Below are 26185 nucleotides of genomic sequence, written 5' to 3'. Positions count from 1 at the left end.
TCTGACCAACAAAAGAGAATCGAAAATCTAAAGTATAGGGGAAGATGAAAATTCGCAAAATTCTTTTGATAAATCAAAAAAGTGTGCCAATAAGAATAGTGTTTCCCCTATTTATAGGGGTATAAATGCCCCAAGCGGCAAACTCAAGAGTCGCCAATCAAAACTGATAGGGCATAAAATGGTTCAATCCCCGGGAAACGTGTGTCATGATGGTAGTAACTACAGATGATGTTCCAAATCAACGCAACATTTCGATTCCGAACGGACGCGACGATCCAAAGACATCGTTAAGGCGTTGCGACATCGCCTCGATCTAAATCACCTTGTTCAAGGTATGAACAGTCAGATTTCTCCTAGCCTTCGAATCTACAGAGTCCGCCCGCCGAGCCCACCAAGGGATGACCTCGACGGACGGAGGGACTAACTGTATAGGTCAAAATCTGACCATAGTGGTCGACCAAGTTGGGATCTCGCCCAGTTGGCGAAATAGCGGAAAGCACCACGACCAATCCCAATCAAATCATCGACAGTGTATGTCAAATAAAAACGTTACTCGAATAACACCGAAAAAGGTCATCCTGCGAAAGCACGTTGGTCAAAGAGCACAGTAAAATTCCAAGAACTATATATAGAAGGGAATTCTCGGGAAAAAGGGGGCGAGACTTTTCCTCCCTACTTTTTCTCCTACAGTCTCGTTTGGTGAAGGGTGTAAGCTGATTCTTTCTTCCTCGGATTAAAGATAAGGTTGTAGTATCAATAAATCTAGAGTGTTCCTACTTTTCATTCTTGATCTCTCTATATACTTTTAGATGTGAAGTTGATTATGCTTGGCTAAGATTTACTCTTCTTTTCATCATTAATTGGTTTAGTCAAAAGGTTTGACACATTTTACTCAAACAGGTACCGGACACCGAAACCGGATGGGAAACAAAAAAAATTACGAACAAGTGGAAATAACCAAATACAATATTCCAACTTACCCAAGTAAAACAAACATCTTAATCCAACATGTTTCACGCAATTACTCAAAAAAGTTAAATTGAGAGTGTGGTATGAGGAAATAGGGGGTTGTTGTTGGCCTTGCCTTCACGAATACTCATGGCATAAATGCCACAAATTTGAGAGAAATCCGCCGTCCATGCTTGATATAGCAATCCTTTTCAAAATTCACACATTATTTAGCTGTAAGTCCAAAAGCCATGTTCAGAAACGGTAAAGGCTTTGAATAAGGTTAGGTAATTCAAAGAAAAGTAAATGTTCAGTCAAATTTGGTTATATTCTATGTATCAACCACAAGTTGGTATGCTAAAGAAATAACTTCTAGCTTTAACCTACCACGGTAGAAAAGTCTTAATCAAGTTTTGTGGCGAACATGATCGCTGTTTTCATGTTTCGTGTACCAATTGTTGAACGATTGGGCTATTCAATTGCAAGAACATTCTATTGCTTATGTAATGACACTTTACTCTTAGGAAATCATCCCACCAACTTTAATGTTCTAGTATTTTTTGCTTATAATTGTGGTGTTCGATTGTGTGTACCTCACTAATTACATGGAATATTTATTACCCTTATTAGCAAAGGTATTAAGTAATTATGTACACCAAAATATGGACATATGAGAATAAATCAGTTAATGTTTTTACTTTCATATAATTTGAATCTGAAATCTCACAGCATTATTGAAGTTTAATGCTCCTACTTCGATTTGCTGCTAATGTTAATGAATGAAAAAAGGGCGAGCAAGTCTAGTGGTATAAAGTACTAACAATTTTTATTGTAAATATAACAATTACCGGCTTCGAAATGTATTGTGAAATGTATAATTCATTACATTAAGATTCAGATATGTGAACACTTATTAATTCGGAAGAATGTTACGTGCACTATGAGGGTCGATTTCACCGATGATCATTCAACTATCTTTTAATTTCATTAAAGTCACTTAACTATTTTTTGTCACTTAAAAATAACTAAACTTTATCATTGTTACTTAAAAGTTATTTTGGCTCAAACCCTACCATAAAAATGTCATGGCATAAATTTTAATGAGAAAAATTTAAAAATAACTACCACATAAGCTTAAATGGGTCATACCCACTAAATCCATTTCTCCCTTAATGTAATTAATAACCCAAATGGGTTTCAATAGAGGGGAACCGCACACCCCTAATAAAATTAGGTCTTGTAATTTTTTTAACTTTGGGGGTTTTTGATCGTACAGATACAATCTTTCTTTGTCTAAACAACTGCAATAGGTTATCTGTAATTGTATGTCTATATAAAATTATTGTTATGCACTTTAATTACATGTATTGCTTATTAAGTAGGTTATTTGTATGCTGATGCTGCTTAAAAGCAACATTTAAAATTAATAGAATAGTAGTTTGTGAAAATAGATTCTTATCAACGATGAAAGATAGCCCTAAAGTGAGGGCCCTAGAGATAGTATTTCTCAACTGTCGATCGTCGTAACAATCTTGCCTGTTTGACAAAGTCTTTTTCATTCAGTCTCCCAATAAACGAAAAAGAATTTCTGGTGACATGAAAGTTGTGCTTGACGCTCTCTTTCCTATTCCACTACGCTAAGTAGTCTTTTCTTTTCTTGCTGGATGACTATTATGATTTTCTCATCTGGTCCTAAATCATTCAACAATCTGAGTGTTGTAGCTCTCTTGTTCTTGGCTTAGCCTTATTATTCTTGTATGCTTATGATATATTAATATGTTATGTGAGATGGATACAATATTATTTTAACTTCACTAGTAAATTATGAAAATATTATGTTAGTTGGATACAATAGTATTTTAACTTAAGTAGAGTTATAAAACGACTCGGATGGGGCATACAAACAAGAGAAGAATTTTTTTAGTATAGAATAATTATATATGGTCATTATGTAACAGAAAAGACAAGAATTTTGTAGTATAGGATAATTATTTTAAACTAATATGAAAGTTAATATTTTTTTATCGAAATTATTTGGATTATGGGTCAAATCACATTAAGGGAGAAATGGATCTAAAGTGGGTATGGTCCATTTAAACTTATGTGATATTTATTTTGGATTTTTCTTATTAAATTTTATGACATGTCATATTTATGGTAGGGGTTTGAACCAAGATAACTTTTGACTGACAATAATAAAGTTTAGTTATTTTTAAGTGACAAAAAATAGTTGAATGACTTTAGTGAAATTGAAAGATAGTTGGATGATCATCAGTTACGAGCACTTGATACGAAGAATAACACTATTTGTAGCTAGTTTTTTCGTATAGTATATTTCAGTAAAAGACTAGTTTCTGAATAATTTTTTGGTATTAAATACAAGAAGAATTTTTTATGTACGCAATTATTACAATATATATAGCAAGGTATGTTGATAGTTCTCAATAATATTTTTCAATTATTGAAGATAGACGACAATGTACAAGTAGTCAAATACTGAAATATTTCTCTCCTTTTGATAAAAATAGTTTTTCTGAAGAAAATACTTTCTCACAGTTCAAAATTATTAAAATTAAGAATAAATCATTACACGATAATCAAACACAAGAAAATTGATGAAAATATCTTCCATCTTTACACACACCTCAAAAGGAAAAATAAGAGGCACTTAAAATATTTGTAATGATAATATTAACCCTCTGAGTGAAGGGTAGTTTTGGTAAGGACTGCCTCTCCAAGGGGCATTAAGGTAAATCCGAAGTCCAGCTCTCCGCCTTGCCCTCATCCCTTTATAAATAAGAGCTGGCATTTCTTGGAGACGCAGCCAAGAGCTTTCTAGATACATTTTCCGTAAAAAAGAAAGAAGTTTACTCCGTCAAAAACGAAACTGATTTCTGCATAAAACTTTTCTGCTGAGAGAAAACAAAAAGCATGTGTGGTGGTGCTATAATCTCCGATTACATTGCCCCGAGCCGAACTTCTCGCCGGCTCACCGCCGAGTTGCTATGGGGCCGGTCCGATCTGAGTAATAAGCAAAAAAATCCTAACAATTATCACTCCAAGCCGTTGAGATCCCAAGTAGTTGACCTAGACGATGACTTCGAGGCTGATTTTCAGGACTTTAAAGATTTCTCCGATGACGAGGATGTTCAAGTCGATGTCAAGCCATTTGCCTTCTCTGCTTCGAAAAACTCTAATGGTATTTTTTTTAAAAACCTTGTTTTCCTCTTTTGTGATCTGCTGCGGGAAGGGAATAGTGAATAGTTCATTTAATTGATTGATAACGACTACTGTAGCTATTATTGGCCTGGATTGAGATTTTGTGTCTGCTAGTGAAGTTATTGTTATTAGATTTGAAATTTAAGTGGACAAAAGGAGGTAGCTTTTTGGCAATAGGGAAAATGTGCGGCATGTGAAAATAGGTAGAAGCCAAGATGCTTTTTTTTTTACTTGATTAACTAAAACAATGAATCCGAGTTAGTGCAAAAATGAAGATGGATATTTTGGATAGAACCTTTAATCTGAGGGCTCGTTGGCACCAAACAGAAAGTTAATCATGTTTTTTTCTCTCTAACTTTTACGTTTATTATGTCTTATCAACTTTAATACTCATCAACATCTACATCATCACATTGAATCTGGCTGGAAAACTTTATGAAGACTTTTAGACCAAAAAGTGGTTATAAAAATCAATCTTTTTATCAGTGTGTTGTTTATTTGGGTCAAAATCTCCTGTTTAGCTCCAATTTGATTGCTAAATAGTTACTTTTGGGAGCAGGATCTCTGGATTATGAGCTCTGTACCTCCAGAGAATTTACTTCATTATGCTTATAGAAAGAACTAAAAGAACAGGACTTGATCAGGCAATAAGCTTAGATCTAGGTTTTCTCAGTTCTGTGGTTGTTAATCATGATACGTAGACATTTTGGGAAGAATTGATTGTTGTGTTTTTGTGTAAGCTGTTGGCTGTAGTAATCTAGCACCACTGATATCAGGGAAAGTGTTCTGTATGTTTTCTTGTAATTAGGCATCTTGTGCGTTATGGTTATCTATATATCATGCTATTTTATCAATTAGTCATTGCAACTTGTAGTGGCATAATGGATGACTAAAATACTTGATTCATTTTATTAGTTGAAGGCTCCAAATCTGTGAAAACTGATGATTCAGACAAGGATGCTGATAGATCCTCTAAGAGAAAGAGGAAGAATCAGTATAGGGGGATCAGACAGCGACCTTGGGGTAAGTGGGCAGCTGAAATACGTGACCCAAGAAAAGGGGTTCGGGTGTGGCTGGGAACTTTCAATACTGCAGAAGAAGCTGCCAGAGCTTATGATGTTGAGGCTAGGAGGATCAGAGGCAATAAAGCTAAGGTAAACTTTCCCGATGAAGCTCCAGTGCCTGCCTCGAGACGTACTGTTAAGGTGAATCCTCAAAAGGTCCTTCCTAAGGAGATCCTGGACTCGGTTCAGCCCGACTCGACTATCATAAACAACATGGAGGATTGCTGTTATGATTCTTTGGGATTTCTTGAAGAGAAACCCATGACGAAGCAGTTTGGATGTGAGGATGGGAGCAGTGCTTCTGGAGATACGGGATTTGGCTCATTTGCCCCTTCAGCTGGTACCGATATCTACTTCAACTCTGATGTTGGAAGTAACTCTTTTGACTGCTCTGATTTTGGTTGGGGAGAGCCATGTGCCAGGACTCCAGAGATATCATCCGTTCTGTCAGCTGTTATTGAAAGCAATGAATCTCAACTTGTTGAAGATGATACCAGTCCAATGAAAAAACTGAAATCAAGCCCCATTAATCCAGTAGCTGATGATGGAAATACCGCAAACAAGCTATCTGAAGAGCTTTCAGCTTTTGAAACCCAGATGAAGTTCCTTCAGATCCCCTATCTGGAGGGAAATTGGGATGCATCAGTTGATACTTTCCTCAACTCAAGTGCAACTCAGGATGGTGATAATGCTATGGACTTATGGTCCTTTGATGATGTTCCTTCTTTATTGGGAGGTGTCTTTTAAGTCAGCATGCCTTGTCTAGTTTTTGTAAATAAGGCTTCATGTGAGTGAACTTTGCTATTGTTTTGCCTCAAAGAAAGGCTCTTTATTATGTACAGAAGCTTTTTGAAATGGTAAATAGTTTAATCTCTGTTTCCTTGTTCTTTTTAGGATTGTCTGGTGGTGGAAGAAGGATGATCCACAGATAAAGCATGCTTAAGCCATGGATGTGCGCTCAATAGGTATTTTGGTAATAGAGCAGTACATAGAGTAATTAGGTTAATTAACTATTAAAGATGTTAATTTGAAGTTTAATTTGGACTGTATGAATTATGACAGTTGATGAGACCTCGATGCTTGCTATAACCTACTTTTGGTGTTTACAAGTTGCTTCTTCACGTGGAACTATTCTTTCAATTCACTCATTTGCATATGCCGACTAAATATAAATATATTACTGCAAATTGGCAGACCTGTTTGTGACAATAATGAGTGCATTGGTGAATCAGCGTTGGCATTTTCGTTTGGTCTTGTTTTTCTATGTAGAGGTGTCAGGTCGTGGAACTCAATTTTCGAGATATTCCTTATTGTTTTGCTACCACTCGTTTAAAATATGAGATTTTGCTTCAATAAATTCTACTATGTTTTTTAGCAAGGAAATGCATGGTGTCTAGTGTGTAAATATTATACTGTATATCATTTTGTGTAGAACAAAATTGTATTTTGATGAGGACGAACGCAAGTTAGGATTAATTAAAAAAGGAGTCATTTGAGTCGGCAAGTTGATCAAAGTCTTCTTTAGCTTTTATTACAAACTCGGAAACATGTTGAACTCTATCTAATTTGGCTGCTAAGCCAAGAAGGCGAATTATGTCTAAAGGTGGATTAAAAACTTGTGACTTAATTAAACAAGTAATCAAAACCCTTTTTAGCTTCTCAAAGAAAGTCATTTTAATTTAAACTTGGAAACCAAAGTTTATCCAACTTAAAACCAAACACATCCTTTTGATTTTATATTGCATATTCCATTTTTACTACAACAAACCCAAGGTATGTTTATACTGTATATAATCTAAGAATTATTAATCTTAAAAATCATCATCCCGTATCATAATTCCAACATAATTTTATTTGCGAATCAAATCTGCTTGGGTGAATCATTTGAGAAAGAAAAGACAGGCTAGTTGGCCATCCTCTCAAGAGGGTATGAAAACAAGGTATGTTAGGTAAAGACATGACTGGTGTGGGGGAGAGTTAGTGGTGAGTAGGTGACAGGTTGTTGGGGTGAAAGCATAGGAGAGGAAGGAAGCGTTAAGATTTAACTGTAGTGGTGGACGACTAGAGGAAATGTCACGAACCTAACCCCGAATCGGGTCGTGATGGCGTCTTCCGTAAAGACAAGGCCAACCAATTGAACCAAATTGTCAACTTAAACATGTGAAATAACATAAAAAATAGTCTAAACATGATTTAATAGCCATGAATAGCGGAAATATAGATAATAATGCGAAAATTAAACTTGACACAGCCCTAATCATGGTGTCACAAGTCACTAGTACAAATGTTTGAAGGAAATAAAAATGACAAGATAGTAGAGGCACGAGGCTGCGGACGCCAACAACTACCTCGTAGTCTCCGAATACCGCCTGGAACTGGAGGAATCAGTACTCAGGAGCGGAACCAGCGACGCCTGAATCTGCACACATAGTGCAGGGAGTAAAGTGAGTACTCCAACTCAGTGAGTAACAAATGTAAATAACAACTGAATGTAAGAAATCACACAAGGCACAAAACATTCTATAATGAAGCAGCAAAATCACTTAAAATCAGTAAAGCCATTAAAAGTCAAGTAAAATCCTCTTTCAACTAGTAAACAGGTAATTTGACAGATAGTTAAGATAAAGTGAACAAATAGAAGTTCGCCCCTCGGGCTCAGTATCCACAAATCCGCCCTTCAGGCAATATCTCAGAACAGTACCAGCCCCTCGGGCTTAATCTCAGAACAATACCAGCCCCTTGGGGTGTACAGACTCCGGGAGGGCCCCTTACGGCCCAAGCGCAATAACAAGCCATCTCGTGGCATCAAATCTAGGCCTTCAACCTCATATAAATCGAGCCACCTCGTGGCGTATATATGTGTATCTCAGGCCCTCAGCCTCATATCAGTGTATCAGTGTATCCTCACAACTAGGCCCACGGCCTTACTTAGTCCGAAAAATCATCACAAGCCCCTCGGGCATTAGAAAAACAATATTTCTCAGCCCAAAACACCATTTAAAACATCATTTAAGTCTCAAAATTGAGTAAAAATGGCTGAGTAATAAAACAGTGGAAATTAACATGACTGAGTTCAAGCAATAAGTCAAAAAAGTGAGGAAACCGTAATAAAAATCCCCGAAGGATTCAAATAGTTGGCACTAGGCCCAAATATGGCATTCAGCCCAAATAATGATGATAACAAATATTTTCCATTCAAATACGCGGTAAAATTATCAATCGGGATGGGCCAAGTCACAATCCCCAATAGTACACGACCCCACACTCGTCATCAAACGCGTGTCTCACCTCAATATAGCACTACGATGTGCAATCTGGGGTTTCAAACCCTCAGAGCATCATTTACAATCATTACTCACCTCGAACCGGCTAAATCTCTAGCTCGCGACGCCTTTGCCCCTCGAATCAGCATCCTCGTGCGTCTAATCTATCCAAAATCAGAACGAATACGTCACAATATGCTAAGAGAACAAAGCCCAAGCGAAAACAATCGAAAAATACCAAAAATCCCGAAATTAGCAAAATCCAAGCCCCGGACCCACTTCTCGAAACTCAGAAATTTTTACATCAATAGGTTCCTCGTCTCCCCACGAGTTCATACATATCAAAAACACAAGAATCAGAGTTCACATGACCCCTCAAATCCTCAATTTAAGCCCTCTTAAACTCAAGCCCTAAACCTCCATTTTTAGTCCTTTAATTCCTTAAATTTCAGTCCCAAACCATGAAATATTACCATAGAAGTGTGTTTTAGATCCACAATCCTTACCTCAACGAAGTCTCTTTGATTTCTCTCTTCAAAATCGCCTAAAGCTTCCAATTCCGAGTTCAAAAATGGTTAAACCCTTTAAAAATCGCGAAGGATGAAATATATACTTTCTGCCCAGGCCTTTACGCATCTACGGTCCAAAACCTGCTTTTGTGGTCCCTCACTTAATAGCCCGAACCACATCTGCGATAGAAATTCCGCATCTGCGGCTTCGCAGATGCGGCCACCTTGACCACTTCTGCAGAAACTGCTCGCCAAACCAACTTTCGCATATTTGGCCTCCTCCCTCGCACGTGCGGCACCGCACCTGCAGTCCCTAAACCGCAGGTGCGAAAACACCAGAAGCAGCAATTTTCTGGAATCTCTCAAGTCCCAAATCTTCCCGTTAACCATTCGAAATCACCCCGAGGCCCCCGGGACCTCGACCAAAAGCACAAACATGACCCTATACCTTATTCAAACTTGTTCCAATCTCAAATCACCTCAAACAACATCAAATCTACCAAATCACATCGGATTCAAGCCTAAGTTTCTAAAATCTTCCGAAATACGCTTTCGATCAAAAACCCAACCAAACCACTTCCGAATGACCTGCAATTTTGCACATACATCCCAAATGACACAACAAAGCTATTGCAACTCTCGGAATTCCATTCCGACCCTTATATCAAAATCTCACCTATCAACCGGAAATCGCCAAAATATCAACTTCGCCAATTCAAGCCTAATTCTTCTCCGAACCTCCAAAACCAATTCCGATCATGCTCCTAAGCCATAAATCACCTCCCGAAGCTAATCGAACCATCATAACTCACATCCGATCTCTCTAACACATAAGTCAACATCCGGTTGACTTTTCTAATTTAAACCTTGTTAAAAGAGACTAAGTGTCTCATTTTTTACCAAATCCTCTCCGAACTCAAATTGATCAACCCGATCACATAAAACACGGATAACGAAGCATAAAGAAGCATAAATGGGGAAAACGGAGCGGTAACTCATGAGACGACTGGCCGGGTCGTCACATCCTCCCCAACTTAAACAAACGTTCGTCCTCGATCGAGTCAAGAAACATACCTGAAGCCTCAAATAGGTGAGGATATCTGCTCTGCATCTCCCGCTCGGTCTCCCAGGTAGCCTCGTCCACGAGCCGACCTCTCTATTGCACTTTCACTGAAGCTATATCCTTTGACCTCAACTTTCGAACCTGACGACCCAAAATAGCTAGTGGCTCCACATCAAAGGTTAAATTATAATCCAACTGAACCGTGATGAAGTCCAAAACATGAGACGGATCCCCAATATACTTTCGGAGCATAGAAATATGAAATATCGGATGCACACTCGACAAGCTGGGTGGCAAAGCAAGCTCATAAGCCACCTCCCCAATCCTCCGAAGCACCTCAAAAGGCCCAATGAACCGAGGAATCAATATTCGTTTCTTCCCAAATCTCATAACACCCTTCATGGGTGAAACAACAGAACCTTCTCGCCAACCATGTAGGACACATCTCGAACCTTCCTATCGGCATAACTCTTTTGCCTCGACTGCGTCGTACGAAGCCTCTCCTGAATCACCTTCACCTTCTCCAAAGCATCATGTACCAAATCAGTCCTTAATAGCCTAGCCTCACCCGGCTCGAACCAACCAACTAGAGATCTACACTGCCTCCCATACAAAGCCTCATATGGAGCCATCTGAACACTCGACTGGTAGCTGTTGTTATAAGCAAACTCTGCAAGTGGTAGAAACTCATCCCATGACCCTCCGAAATCAATAACACAAGCACGCAACATGTCCTCCAATATCTGAATAGTATGCTCGGACTGCCCGTCCGTCTGTGGATGAAAAGTTGTGCTTAACTCCACCTGAGTACCCAACTCTCTCTACACGGCTCTCCAAAACTGCGAAGTAAACTGAGTACCTCTGTCTGAAATGATGGAAACCGGAACACCATGCAAACGAACAATCTCCCGGATATAAATCCCTGCCAACCGCTATGAAGAATAGGTAGTACACACAGGAATAAAGTGCGTGGACTTGGTCAGTCGATCCACAATCACCTAAATAGCATCGAACTTCTTCAAAGTCCGTGGAAGTCCAACACCAAAGTCCATAGTGGTCCTCTCCCACTTCCACTCAGGAATGACCATCTGCTGAAGCAAACCACCCGGTCTCTGATGCTCATATTTAACCTGCTGAAAATTGAGACACCGAGCTACAAATCCCACAATATCTTTCTTCATTCTTCTCCACCAATAATTCTGCCTCAAATCCTGATACATCTTCGTGGCACCCGGATGGGTGGAATACCGCGAGCTATGGGCCTCCTCTAGAATCAACTCCCGAAGTCCATTCACATTGGGCACACAAATCTGGCCATGCATCCTCAACACCCCATCATCACCAATAGTCACATCTCTGGCATCATCATGCTGAACTCTGTCCCTAAGGACAAGCAAATGCGGATCATCATACTGGCGCTCTCTGATGCGATCATATAAGGAAGACCGAGAAACCACACAAGCCAAAATCCGATTGGGCTCCGAAATATCTAACCTCACAAACCGATTGGCCAAGGCCTGGACATCAACTGCAAGGGGTCTTTCCCCAACTTGAATATATGTCAAACTCCCCATACTTACTGCCTTTCAGCTCAAAGCATCGGCCACCACATTGGCCTTTCCCGGATGATACAATAGAGTGATATCATAATCCTTAAGCAACTCCAACCATCTCCGCTGCCTCAAATTAAGATCCTTTTGCTTGAACAAATGCTGAAGACTGCGATGATCGGTGAACACCTCACAAGATACGCCATACAAGTAATGCCTCCAAATTTTCAATGCATGAACTATGACATCCAACTCCAAATCATGAACGGGGTAGTTCTTCTCATGGGACTTCAACTGACGAGAAGCATAAGCAATAACTCTACCCTTCTGCATCAATACACAACCAATCCCAACTCTCAAAGCATCACAATACACGGTATATGAACCTGAAGCTGATGGAAAAACCAATACTGGAGCTGTGGTCAAAGCTGTCTTGAGCTTCTGAAAGCTCTCCTCACACTCGTCTGACCATACGAATGAAACACTCTTCTAAGTCAATTTGGTCAAGGGCGATGCAATAGATGAGAATCCCTGAACAAACCTACGATAATAGCCTGCCAAACCAAGAAAACTACGAATCTCTGTGGCTGAGGATGGTCTAGGCCAACTCTGAACCACCTCTATCTTCTTCGGATCAACCTAAATACCCTCATTGGACACCACGTGCCCCAAGAAAGCCACTGAACTAAGCCAAAACTCACACTTGGAGAATTTTGCATAAAGCTTCTCCTCCCTCAATCTCTGCAACACAACTCTCAAATGCTCCACATGCTCCTTCTGACTACGCGAGTACACTAAAATATCATCAATGAAGACTATAACAAATGAATCAAGATAAGGCCAGAACACGCTGTTCATCAAATGTATGAACGCTGCTGGGGCATTGGTTAGCCCAAAAGACATCACAAGAAACTCATAATGACCATATCTGGTCCTGAAGGCTGTCTTACGAATATTTGAATCCCTGATATTCAACTGGTGATAGCCCGAACGTAGATCAATCTTGGAGAACACTCTCGCTTCCTGAAACTGGTCAAATAAATCATCAATATGAGGCAAAGGATACTTGTTCTTAATTGTTACCTTGTTCAATTGCCTATAATCAATGCACATTCTCATTGTGCCATCCTTCTTCTTCACAAACAGAACCGGTGCACCCCAAGGTGACACACTAGGCCGAATGAACCCCTTATCTAGGAGTTCCTGAAGTTGTTCCTTCAATTCCTTCAACTCCGTTGGTGCCATACGATACGACGAAATAGAAATGGGTTGAGTGCCCGGCACCAGGTCAATAACAAAATCAATATCCCTATTCGGTGGCATGCCCGATAGGTCTGCAGGAAACACATCGGGAAAATCCTTCACAACCGGAACAGAATCAATATTGGGAGTCTCAGCTCCGACATCCCTCACAACCGCTAGATATGAAAGGCAACCCTTCCCAACTATATGTTGGGCCTTCAAGAAAGAGATCACTCTACTAGGAACATAATCAGTCACACCACGCCACTCGATCCGCGGCACATCCGGCATAGCCAAAGTGATTGTCTTAGCATGACAGTCCAGAATAGCACGACACGGAGATAACCAGTCCATGCCCAAAATGACATCAAAATCCACCATGCTCAATAGCAATAGATCCACTCGGGTCTTCAGACCCCCAATAGTCACCACAAATGATCGGTACACACGATCTACATCAACAGTATCGCCCACCGGGGTAGATACATGAACAAGTAAAGCAAGAAACTCCCGGTGCATACCTAAATAATGAGCAAAATACGAGGACACATAAGAAAAAATGGAACCAAGATCAAATAATACAGAGGCCTGCCTGGATAGCAATACCTGTAATCATATCATCTAAAGCAATAGCATCTGGCCTGCCTGGATACATAGAAACGAGCCTGGCCACCGCCTGATCGACCTCCCCCTCTAGGGTGACGCCTGGCTGCCTGACCTCCACCCTTAGCTGGTTGGGCGGGTGATGAAGTAATTGGAGCAGAAGTCGAGGGCTGAACCCTCTGCTGAGACGAACTAGCAGCCCGACGAGGACACTGCCTCCACATGTGGCCCATCTCGCCACACTCATAACAACTCCCAAGTGCTAGAGAATGGGATTGAAGGGAACCCCTCGCACCGAAGTGACTAGCAAATGCAGCATAGAAGAGCCCTGAGCTGATGGAGTACGGGATGAACTCTAAGTTGGAAGAGCACTGAGTGATGACTGACCCTGTTGAGATCCATGATAACCATGACCCGAAGATTCCCCACGATAACCTGGGCGAGCTGGCTGAGCAGACCTGAATAAACGGCCTCTGCCGTGCTGAAACTGACCCCTCGAAGGAGTACCATTATAGCTAGCAGATCCTCGAGGCCTCTTGGCCTCCCTCTCCTCTCTCTCCTGACGACGAACGGACTCAATCTCACGGGCAATATCCACAACCTCCTCGAAAGTAGCACCAATCACCCTCTCCCTGGTCATGAGAATACGAAGCTGATAAGTGAGGCCATCCACAAATTTCCCAATCCTCTCTCTATCTGTCGGAACTATCCAGATGGCATGATGAGACAACTCAGAAAACATCAACTCATATTGTGACACGGTCATATCCCCCTGTCACAACCACTCAAACTGCCTACGCAGCTCCTCTATGCGGTACTGAGGCATATACTTCTCCAGGAAGAAAACGGAGAACTGCTGCCAGGAAAGGGGTGCTGCACCAACAGGCCTACGCCTCTCAATATCCTCCCACCAAGTAAAAACAACTCCTGAAAACTGATAGGTGGCAAAAGAGACCCCGCTGGTCTCCAGAATACCAGCTGTACGAAGCATCTTCTGACACTTATCGAGAAAACCCTGGGCATCCTCGCCCTCTACGCTACTGAAGGTCGGAGGCTGCAATCTACCAAATCTCTACAACCTCCGCTGCTCATCCTCTGGCATGACAGGAACCACATAATCATGAGCATCTGCAACCAGCTGGGCTGGATGCGCCCCCGGCATCTGAAGTCCCTGCACTACCTACTCAGGGGTACGGGCGGCAGAAGTCTGATTACTTCTCCCGGCCTGTGAAGTAGATGCGGTTGTAATGGCTGAAACCGCCTGAGCCAGGCCAGTGCAAACTGATAAGATCTGTGCCAAGGCCTCCTGAAGACCCGGAATCACGATGGGCACAGCTGGTGCCTGAGCTGGTGTTGTTGGAGCATCCATAGCTGGAGCCTGATCCTGAGCTGGGGCAGCTAGTGGATCAACATGTGCCGCCCTCGCTGCTCTGCCTCTGCCACGACCACGACCGTGTTCACGGCCTCTGGTAGTCTCAGCTGGAGGCACGGGTGGTCGTCCACCTCGTCCGGTAGTTTGCGTCCTCACCATCTGTGAGATAATAGAATAACAGAAGTTTAGTACTTAGACCAACATGTTCGCACAACAAGAATTTCAAGAATATGAAGTTTTTCCTAAAGGTTCTGCAGCCTCTCTAGGATAAATACACACGTCTCTGTACCGATCCGTGAGACTCTACTAAACCTGCTCATGACTCGTGAGACCTATGTAACCTAGGCTGTGATACCAACTTTTCACGACCCTAACCCCGAACCCGGTCATGATGGCACCTCCCGTGAAGACAAGGACAGCCAATTGAACCAAATTCTCAACTTAAACATGTTAAATAACATAAAAAAAAATAGTCTAAACATGATTTAATAGCCCTGAATAGCGAAACTATAGATAACAATGTGAAAATTCAACTCGACACAGCCCTAACTGGGGTGTCACAAGTCACGAGCATCTATAGACCATGATACAAGTCTGTTAAGTCCAATATCTAGTACAAATGTTTGAAGGAAATGGAAATGACAAGATAGTAGAGGCACGAGGCTACGGACGCCAACAGCTACCTCGTAGTCTCCGAATACCGCCTGGAACTAAAGGAATTAGTACTCAGGAGCGGAACCACCGACGCTTGAATCTGCACACATGGTGTAGGGAGTAAAGTAAGTACTCCAACTCAGTGAGTAACAAATGTAAATAACAACTGAAGGTAAGAAATCTCACAAGGCACAAAACATTCTATAATGAAGCAGCAAAATCACTTAAAATCAGTAAAGCCAGTAAAAGTCAAGTAAAATCCTCTTTCAACCAATAAACAAGTAATTTGACAGATAATTAAGATACATTGAACAAATAGTAGTTCGCCCCTCGGGCTCAGTATCCACAAATCCGCCCCTCGGGCAATATCTCAAAACAGTACTAGCACCTCGGGCTCAGTCTCAGAACAATACCATCCCCTCGAGCTCAATCTCACATCGCAATGGGTACCCGCGCTCACTAGGGGTATGCAGACTCCTGGAGGGGCCCCTTACGGCCCAAGCGCAATAACAAGCCATCTCGTGGCATCAAATCTGGGCCCTTGGCCTCATATCAATCAAGCCACCTCGTGGCGCATATATCTCAGGCCCTGGCCCTCGGCCTCATATCAGTATCAGTGTATCCTCACAACTAGGCCCTCAGCCTTACTCAGTCTGAACAATCATCACAAACCCCTCGGGCAAGTTTGTTTCTTTTTATTTTCTTTTTTTTGTCATCTTCCGGATAAAGAACGAACAAGAGTAATTAGTAAAACAATATTTCTCAGCCCAAAACACCATTTAAAACATCATTTAAGTCTCAAAACTAAGTAAAAATGGATGAGTAGTAAAGCAGTGAAAAATAACATGACTGAGTTCAAGTAATAAGTCAAAAAAGTGAGGAAATAGTAATAAAAATTCCCAAAGGGTTCAAATAGTTGGCACTAGGCCCAAATATGGCATTCAGCCCAAATAATGATGATAACAAATAGTTTCCAATCAAATTCGCGGTAAAATCATCAATCGGGACGGACCAAGTCACAATCCCCAATAGTGCAGGACCCACGCTCGTCATCAAGTGTGTGTCTCACCTCAAAATAGCACTACTATGTGCAATCCGGGGTTTCTAACCCTCAGAGCATCATTTACAATCATTACTCACCTCGAACCGGCTAAATCTCTAGCTCGCGACGCCATTGCCCCTCGAATCGGCATCCTCGCGCGTCGAATCTATCCAAAATCAGAATGAATACGTCACAATATGCTAAGGGAACAAAGCCCGAGCGAAAACAATCGAAAAATACTAAAAATCCCGATATTAGCAAAACCCGAGCCCCGGACCCACTTCTCGAAACTCAGAAATTTTTACATCAATAGGTTCCTCGTCTCCCCACGAGTTCATACATATCAAAAACACAAGAATCAGAGTTCACATGACCCCTCAAATCCTCAATTTAAGTCCTCTTATACTCAAGTCCTAAACCTCCATTTTTAGTCCTTTAATTCCTTAAATTCCAGTCCCAATCCATGAAATATTACCATAGAAGTGTGTTTTAAGTCCACAATCTTTACCTCAACGAAGTGTCTTTGATTTCTCTCTTCAAAATCGCCCAAGGCTTCCAATTCTGAGTTCAAAAATGGTTAAACCCTTCAAAAATCGCGAAGGATGAAATATATACCTTCTGCCCAGGCCTTTCCGCATCTGCGGTCCAAAACCCGCTTCTGCGATACCGCATATGCGGTCAAAACAACCGCTTCTGCGGTCCCTCACTTAATAGCAAGAACCTTATCTGCGGCTTCGCAAATGCGACCACCTTGACCGTTTCTGCGAAAACTGCTCGACAAACCAACTTTCGCATTTGCGGCCTCCTCCCTCGCACGTGCGGCACCGCACCTGTGGTCCCCAAACCACAGGTGCGAAAACACCAGAAGCAGCAATTTTCTGAAATCTCTCAAGTACCAAATCTTCCCGTTAACCATCCGAAATCACCCCGAGGCCCCCAGGACCTCGACCAAAAGCACAAACATGACCCAATACCTTATTCAAACTTGTTCCAATCATCAAATCACCTCAAACAACATCAAATCTACCAAATCACATCGGATTCAAGCTTAAGTTTCTAAAATCTTCCAAAATATGCTTTCGATAAAAAATCCAACCAAACCACATCCGAATGACCTGAAATTTTGCACACACGTCCCAAATGACACAACAAAGCTACTGAAACTCTCGGAATTCCATTCCGACCCTTATATCAAAATCTCACCTATCAACCGGAAATTGCCAAAATATCAACTTCGCCAATTCAAGTCTAATTCTACTTTGATCCTCCAAAACCAATTCTGATCACGCTCCTAAGCCATAAATCACCTGCCGAAACTAACCGAACCATCGGAACTCACATCCGAGCTCTCTAACACATAAGTCAACATCCGGTTGACTTTCCAACTTAAACCTTCTTAAAAGAGACTAAGTATCTCATTTCTTACCAAATCCTCTCCGAACTCAAACTGATCAACCCGATCACATAAAACACGGATAACGAAACATAAAGAAGCAGAAATGGGGGAACACAGAGCGGTAACTCATGAGACGACTGGCCGGGTCGTTGCAGGAAATTTAGTCACTGTGAGCACGTGATTTTTGCTTCACGGAAACTACTCCAAAAGAAATCGAAAAAGAAATAAAACAAGTTACCTTCGAGTACAATTTTGAGAATTTGCGTGACATTTTGATAATTGTTCTGTCCGTAAATGCTCGCCTTGCTATAATTAAAAATACAAAAAATACATGTTGCATGCATTTAGGAATAAATGGTACATTTAGGAATTAATTAACCATAATTTGGTTTTAAAAGCGAAAATCACAAAAATATGCATTTTTATTCTATTTGTTCTCATGGTGATTTTATTAGATGTTTTAATTCATATGATAATTGATGTTAGGTGGTAATTAATATTTGTGTAATTTAATTTTGGTTTTATTTGATTAAGAATTTTTGTTTAATTATAAGGAAAGAAAATACCGAATTTGGGCCAAAAATTCAATTGAAAATCAGACCCAATCCATTGCATTGGTCCAGTCCAATTGCCTGACCACTCAGATGCATCAAACGATGCCGTTTCGGCGCCTCAATCTGAGCCGTTGATTTATTTCAATCAGACGGTCCAGTGCAGCCCCTGCTAAGTCAAAATGATGTCGTTTTAGGCGAGTGGATCTGAGCCGTTCATCTATATTGATCCAACGGTCCCCGGCTTCCCTCGTGACCCGACCCATTCCCGTCTGAGACCGACCAAATCCCCACTCAATCAAAACGACACCGTTCTCTTTATGTGAAGAGATCCTGGCTATCAATCTCACCTGATCCAACGGCCATGATCCATTCCCCCTCCGTATATAAGACCCAATCCATCACCCCACCCCACGCCCCAAACCAAACCCCCCCTCGCCCACTGTTCATCTTCGTCCCAGAACCCCCCCTCTCAAACCCTAGCCGCCTTAGGATTCCCCCACCGTAAACCCGGCAACCACGACTCCGATGACTACCAAAATAACACCCCTGATGCACCTAACCACCCTCGTTCCAAATCCGTTAACCATTTACCTCGAATCACCCTACAGCTTCTCGAATCTTCAATTGAAGATTCGAGCAAAAACCTAACTCACCCCAACCAAGCCCAAATTCACACCGTTCATCTTCCTGACCTTCCTCACCCTCTGAATGACCTTGGTTTCGTTCGAATCTAACCAAAAAGGCTCGAACCCCTAATTCGAGCCCCAAGAACCCTAGAACTCAAATCTATGAGGGGTTTGTCCAAATCAACAAAAGGGTCGGGGTCTAATAGACTTTAACCGAGGTGTTCTCAGTTGAGAACACTTCGATTAAAGTCCATTCGACCCCAAAAATGGTCGAGCCCGAGTTCGAGCCTGGGTCAGTATTGATTTCAAATCCCTGAGGTAAATTTTCCCTTTCTTTTGTTCCCCTATGAATTCTATCTGTTTTTCATGTTTAGTTTAGTTTGTTTTGATTTTTCAGTCAAGTCTGTGAATCCTGAGGTAATGTTTAGTTTGTTTTGTGTGTTTTATTGATTGTTTGCTGTCTATTATAGCTTGTATAGTCGTTTAAATAAGTGTCGTCAATTAATTTGTTTGAAAATTAGAAGAAAACGGGACAGTAGCTCATTAATACCCTCCATGTATGTTTGCCAGCACCACATCTGTATGCTAACTTATAATGAACCTGTTGAATATGTTCAGTTTTATCTTTGAACTAGACTACTCATTCGTTCAGTAACCTCATGATCTTTATAGTCTGCTATGGAAGCCTGTTCATTACTGCTTTGGCCTTAGCTTGTTGACTGTTGACTTGTTTGCATTCTGGTTTTGAGTTGGTCAGGATTGGCTCCCAATATGACCAACTCATACCATTTGATTGGCACCCTTGTTTGATTGAATTTGAATCATTGGTTGAACTTAGGCTGAGAATTGGGTATAACTGTAGAAGTTTAACAGATCAACCTGAAATCAGTGTTAGGCTTAAGTTGATACAGTCAGTTCAGTGATTAGCTAAATTCAGAGGGGCTTATATACTGACTGTTAAGAGTTAGGGTAATACAGTAATATGTAAGGGTTAATGGGTAATTTTGGGAGTTTAGTAGCATGTTAACAAGCTGTAAAGCTGAGGACTGCCTAGGGGTCATTTGTTAAACTTAGTTTAATTGTCAGTGGGGTACATAACATAAGAGCATGGGTTTATTTGAATACTATAACCCCTCCCATGACTCTTGATTAAAACAAATAGGACAAACATGGGGAACAATATAGTGGGCATCAAGAAAAGACATTTAGGCATGGGCATTGTTGATTAGTTTAAAGGGGTATGGGCAGAGGGGAAAGGCAGCCTGGGGGCTTGCCATTTCTGGCTTATAAATAGGCTGATTTAAAGTTAAGAAGGGGCTGGACAGTTTTAAGAGAGAAAAGAAAAGCAAAAACAAGGCTGGTCTTTCAACCTTTAGAGGACAGTCTGTTTTCAGAGTGATATAGAGTTAAGAGTGTGCTGGATTTTGAAGATAACAATCAGAGGCTACTGCTTTTCTACATCTGTTTCCTTCTCTGCTTTGCCTGTATTTGTTTTGGGGTGCTGTTGGGCTGCAAACTGGGTTCTTTGTCTTGGTGTTAAAAAATCTGTCACTGGGTTGTTGCTGCTGAGTGTTGTTTTCTTGTTGCTGCTGTTGCTGTGTATGCTACTGCTTCCACTGATCAATCCTCTTCTTCTTTTGCTTTCCCAAATACCAGGTACACCACTGATACACTGTCAATGTAAGCTGAAAGTTGAAACATGAATACAGAAATGAAGAGCTGAAGTTGTTTTTTTTCGAATCTGTTTCAGTCTGTATATTGAACATTAAAGTTGTATATATAATAGTTCATATCTTCTATTAGGATAATAAAGGCAGTCATCATGTATAATTAGACATCACGTATGGCTACTTAGTATCACCTTATGTATGTATGTTGGTAGATAGAAAAGAAGTGAGAATGTAGTAAACAATATCTGGAATTTTAGCTGTGTTTGCGATTAGCATATCTTCTAACGCATGTTAAGTGTTAAACTGTCCATTGCTAGTTAATCTCACTCTATTTAACGGGCTGCCTCGCTATAACTTGCAACAATACCATTAGAATAAAATAACACCAGTTTCCATTTCAGCCTTATAAATGTTGGGCCTGAGTCGAATGGACTAACAGGCCCTTATAGGAAAAGGAATGGCCCAGGTCCAGTCCATACAGTGTGCGCTGGGTCTGGGCCCATAATATCTAAACGACTGCCCAGACACGCGTTCATGTTTCGGATATGGGCAAATCACATTCGGAACCCGACTATAACTAACTTGTAAGCATGTAAATAAAGTTGGACCGTTCTTCTTCTTTCATTATTAGAGACAAACTCAATAGAAAACATAGCCACTATAGGACGACCTTTTAAATAAAAATGAGACGAGCCTCGCCAAATAAATCACACATCGCTGGGGCCCTCAATAAATACATAACCATTGACTAGACTTTGGATTTGGCCGTTTAGTGAATTTTTCACGGCCTTTTTCTAAAACAACAATACGCAGTTTCTTTAGGACGCGTCTTAATTAATCTTACCTTCTTAAATACGGGTGTGCATTTATGTGACCCAAATCCAAATCTCAACGGAGTCGAAATGTGTCTCTAATCACGGGTACATTGATTGTGACGTGGCTCGAGATGCGTTTTCACAACGTTGCAAATTCCCCCAATAATAATAATAATAATAATAATAATAATAAATAACGAATGAGACGAGACTCGACAAACAAGAATACCCAAAGTGCGGGGCCCTCAACGGATAGTTATTTCGAGTACTTAGATTCCGGGACGGGCCGTTTAGCAAATTTCACGGCCCTACCCAAAATAATGATACGCTAGTCGCTTTAGGCGCGTATTTAATAATGTTATCTTCTTAAACTCGGGTGCACATTTATGTGACCCAAATCCAAATCTCAACAGAGTTGAAATGTGCCAACAACCACGGGTGCATTGATGTGACGTGGTTCGAGACGTGTTTCCACGATGTTGCAATTCTTGATAAAAATAATAGTAATGATAAAAGCGGTTAAAAGTTAAAATTCGCACATAGGTTCAACATGTATTAAATCAGATAATCAAGCCAAATATGACAGTTGAGCGACCGTGCTAGAACCACGGAACTCGGGAATGCCAACACCTTCTCCCGGGTTAACAAAATTCCTTATCCGGATTTCTGGTTCGCGGACTGTTAAACAAAGTCATTCTTTTCCTCGATTCGGGATTAAACCGGTGACTTGGGACACCCTAAAACTCCCAAGTGGCGACTCTGAAATAAATAAACAAATCCCGTTTTGATTGTCCTTTAATTGGAAAAAACTCCTTCACCCTCGCGGGCGCGCAAAAGGAGGTGTGACAGTCACAATTGTATATCACTAATTGGGATATACGAAGTAATTAATTAAGGATTTCCTGTAAATTCCAAACTTAGGCATATAGAGAAAAGAGATTCTATAGGTGGGTATACGGTGTTTTTTTCCGATTTCTCTAACACGAGGGCCCAACCTAAGCCCAATTCAATTGTTTCTCACTCTGGCTTCCTGGCCCAGCCCATTGCCTAACCTCTTAGGCCTTAGCAAAGGTGGCGGAAAAATAGGGATTTTTACCTATTTATACCATATATCAAATCTTATTACCAAAAATGTTCATAATTTGTTATTTACCCGTGTAGTTCACACTTTTACTACAAATTATATACCAATCCAAAAATAGATAGATTTTGCCATAAAAACGCGCTAAAATGAAGGCACCAGATCTGCATGTGATTCTGTCAACATTAAATTCGAATTGCTGCGTAATTCTCTCCTTCCTCAACGGAAAGAGATCTCTCTTCTCTCACTCAACTACAATTCTCAAAAAACGCAACCTACTGAAGCTCTAGCAATCAAACGGAAAGGAGATTTCTGTTCTTCATCTTCATCTTCATCTGTTCTTCCATATATTTTCCACCATTGATAGCCATTAAAAAGCTTGAAAGCTTTGAATTCAAATTTGGGTTTTCAAAAATCATTATTTGTTTGGATTGGGTATTGTTGTAAATAATTCGGAATCTGTTTAGGAGTTTATATCTCAATTTTCAGGGGTTTTGGTGAAGATTAGACTTGGTTTTGACTGAATTTTAGATTGAAACTCGAAGAAGAAGAAGAAGAAGAAGACGTATTTCCAGAAATTGTAGATAAATTGTAGTTAAATTGTAGAATTGTAGATATATTGTAGATAAATTGTAGATGAATTGTAGATTGGGAAGACTAAAACTTCTACAAATCTTCTACAATTATGTCGAAAATGCCAATTATGCTACAATTGAAATGAGAATTTGGATATTAAAATTCAATGTATCTATTTTGTAGATATCTTGTAGATAAATTGTAGATTATTTGTATTCTGATTGTAGATGCATTATTTTCTGTTTTCACAAATCCAAAACGACTAAAGCTTCTACAAAATCTTCTGCAAAAAACAGTCTACAATTTATCTACAATTTTTCTAATTTGACTACAATTTGACTACAAAATATCTACAAATTCTGGAAATATGTCTTCTTCTTCTTCTTCTTCTTCTTCTTCTTCTTCTTCTTCTTCTTCTTCTTCTTCTTCTTCTTCTTCTTCTTCTTCTTCGAGTTTCAATCGACAGTGTTAACCAGTAACCTTCAACCACTGCCAAAAAAAAAAGAGGTCAAAGAATTTCGAACTCTCTGCCATTATTATTTCCAGTGGGAATTCAAGTGGTTCGATCAAAGAATTTAAAATTTTCTTGTGAATCTGAAAATATGATATTCTTCGACGATGGTGGGCAGTTGGGGATGATCAACGAGAGGAAGCATAGGAGCATCGTGAGTTTTGTGTGTGTTGTGAACAGTTGAGATGAAAGGAAAGAGAAAGTGGGAAGATACAGTCCTATAATTATGCCTAATAAAAATGAACCCTTAATTATATCCCTAATTTGAATTATGGTATAGAAATGGTAATTTGGTATGCTTAAATGTAATAAACACAAACCTTAAACATTGAGGGTAATAAGTTTTGATATATGGTATAGATAGGTAAAAATCCCGAAAAAATAACTAGTTTCGTACTGTTCCCGTTTAAGAAAGTCCAGAAAAAGCGACACAGAAACGAGGTGAAGAGAAAACAAGTACTTACGAGTTTCTTAAAGTTCAAGAAAGGAATAGGATCAGTAAGACATTGTTAGAAAGAAAAACATCACATTCCTCCTTCCATCTAAAGGCTTCACAAATTTTTTTAAAACAAATTACGTAACCCCATTAAACTAAACCGTATCAAAATTCCAAAAATGATGTGCTTCATTTCCTGTCATGGATATTTCACCTTTTAATCGTTCACGTTTTCAAGAATATTATTGTCAGTCTTTTTCCTTCAGAAAATGCTGTTTCTTTCTTTTTATCTTCTTTTTCTTGATAGCCCTTGTGGTAGTGGTAATTCCTTCCATAATTGTTTTAAGCTTGAAACCCCAAAAGCCCGTTTTCTCATTCCAAACGTTAAAAGTGCAAACTTATAAGCTTGACGTCTTGAATAATTCGGGCTCCGACGACCTCCTACTTTCATCGGTCATCTCTCTGACACTGATTGCGCAAAATCCTAACAAAGTTGGCATAAGGTATAGGTCGACGCGATTTCATGTGTTTAATGAAGGAGTAGTGATCGGAATGATTCAAGTTCCTGCATTTTATCAACCTCCTCGTAGTAATAACTTAACATTGGAGACTCGAGTAATATTTTATTGCGTGAACGTTACTCAAATTTTGTCTAACATTTCATTGCAACAGAAGAGTTCAACAAAAAGTGTTACGTTGGCAAGCATATTTGGTGATGTTTCAGCGCAGGTGAAACTTCTCAATGTCAACTTCCCCAAAGTGAAGGTTTGTTACTTTTCCAAAGGACCATTGAGTTAGTTCTGGTCTATCGAAAATAATCTCTCTGCCTTTATAAGGTAGGGGTAAGACTGCGTACACACTACCCTCCTAGATGTCCCCACATATGAGATTAAACCGGATTTGTTGTTGTTGTAATCTCATTTTTTTACGGACGTTTACATATAATTATTAGACGATTTGGTAGTATAAACTTTTTTTTCGTACTATCACTGTTTATGTAGATTTTACATTCCTGAAGTAATTGTGATTTTTCAAAATACTTATTGTATTTCTTCATGCGATTTTTGAAGTTGGCCGTGGAGTGCGCCATAAATATTGACCAAAACTATATTAAACTCAGTAATCAAGTGATCTACAGCGTGAAAGCAGCAAAATATAGTACGGTATGGACGACTATCCTAAGATCAATTACCCTTTCCTTCTAACTAATATACTATGATATGTATGCAATTTCTTAGAATGTACATTACTTAAACTCTATTTTAAATTGATATTTTGAACGGCTCATAACTTTAACATTTTTTTTGTTCGATTTTATTCGTTGGGCGTTTGCAGATATCTCTTCCAATGAATATCAAGGGAACTTTCTCCAACAAGTGCTCTGCATCGATTTACATCTAACGCGCTGATGATATAGATATACTTCTTATTAATCGCAAAAAATGTGAATGCTATTATTCATTGTTTTCACTAACTATTCTTTTTTCTTTCATTTTGTGAAGATACAATTTTGGATGCACAGTGTATTCTTATTTGTTACCAAGTTGTCGATTATTATATGTACATACATAGTGGTATTGTTGGATGGACTTTAAGGAGATTGCAAGTCAAGATAAATTTTACTTACGCATGATGTTTATACCAAATGATGAATGAATACATTATATATCTTCTATACACCATTTTATCACTTAACCATGGTTAGTTATTATGTATTTTTATCCCAATTAAACATATAAATCTAGAGAAAGTCATAAAGCTTTGTGTAAATTAAGTATATATCCATGTGATTAAGTTTTTTCAGGCACCTGTGAGTCATACGTGAGGAGCTCATGACATTATGCACCACGAACAGAATTACGAAAATTTTCAAAGATTTTTAGTGATAAAGGAAGTGTTTGTCACAAAAATACGCGTAACAATTAAATTTAATTAGTGATTTTAAAGATCTGAGATTTAGTTCAATACCAATTAATAATCAAGAAATATGA

General features: G+C 39.9%; 2 protein-coding genes across 2 annotated transcripts; both read left to right on the top strand.

The window, feature by feature from the left end:
* Positions 1-3800: 3800 nt before the first annotated feature.
* LOC107788512 (ethylene-responsive transcription factor RAP2-12-like) lies at positions 3801-6110 on the top strand (the record flags this gene model as incomplete). Its single annotated transcript, NM_001325456.1, is given in 2 exon segments — positions 3801-4147; positions 5083-6110. Coding segments are annotated over 2 exon segments (1164 nt in total). The 3' UTR covers positions 5979-6110.
* An 18258-nt stretch (positions 6111-24368) lies between these two features.
* Positions 24369-25820, top strand: LOC107760989 (uncharacterized). Its single transcript, XM_016579142.2, has 3 exons — positions 24369-24959; positions 25265-25357; positions 25530-25820. Exons 1-3 carry the CDS (start codon positions 24396-24398, stop codon positions 25593-25595), a joined length of 723 nt encoding a protein of 240 aa, XP_016434628.1. The 5' UTR covers positions 24369-24395; the 3' UTR covers positions 25596-25820.
* Positions 25821-26185: the final 365 nt, after the last annotated feature.

The sequence above is a fragment of the Nicotiana tabacum genome, chromosome 6 (assembly GCF_000715075.1).
Source record: "Nicotiana tabacum cultivar K326 chromosome 6, ASM71507v2, whole genome shotgun sequence".
Lineage (NCBI taxonomy): Eukaryota > Viridiplantae > Streptophyta > Magnoliopsida > Solanales > Solanaceae > Nicotiana > Nicotiana tabacum.
This window is presented reverse-complemented; position numbering and strand designations above follow the sequence as displayed.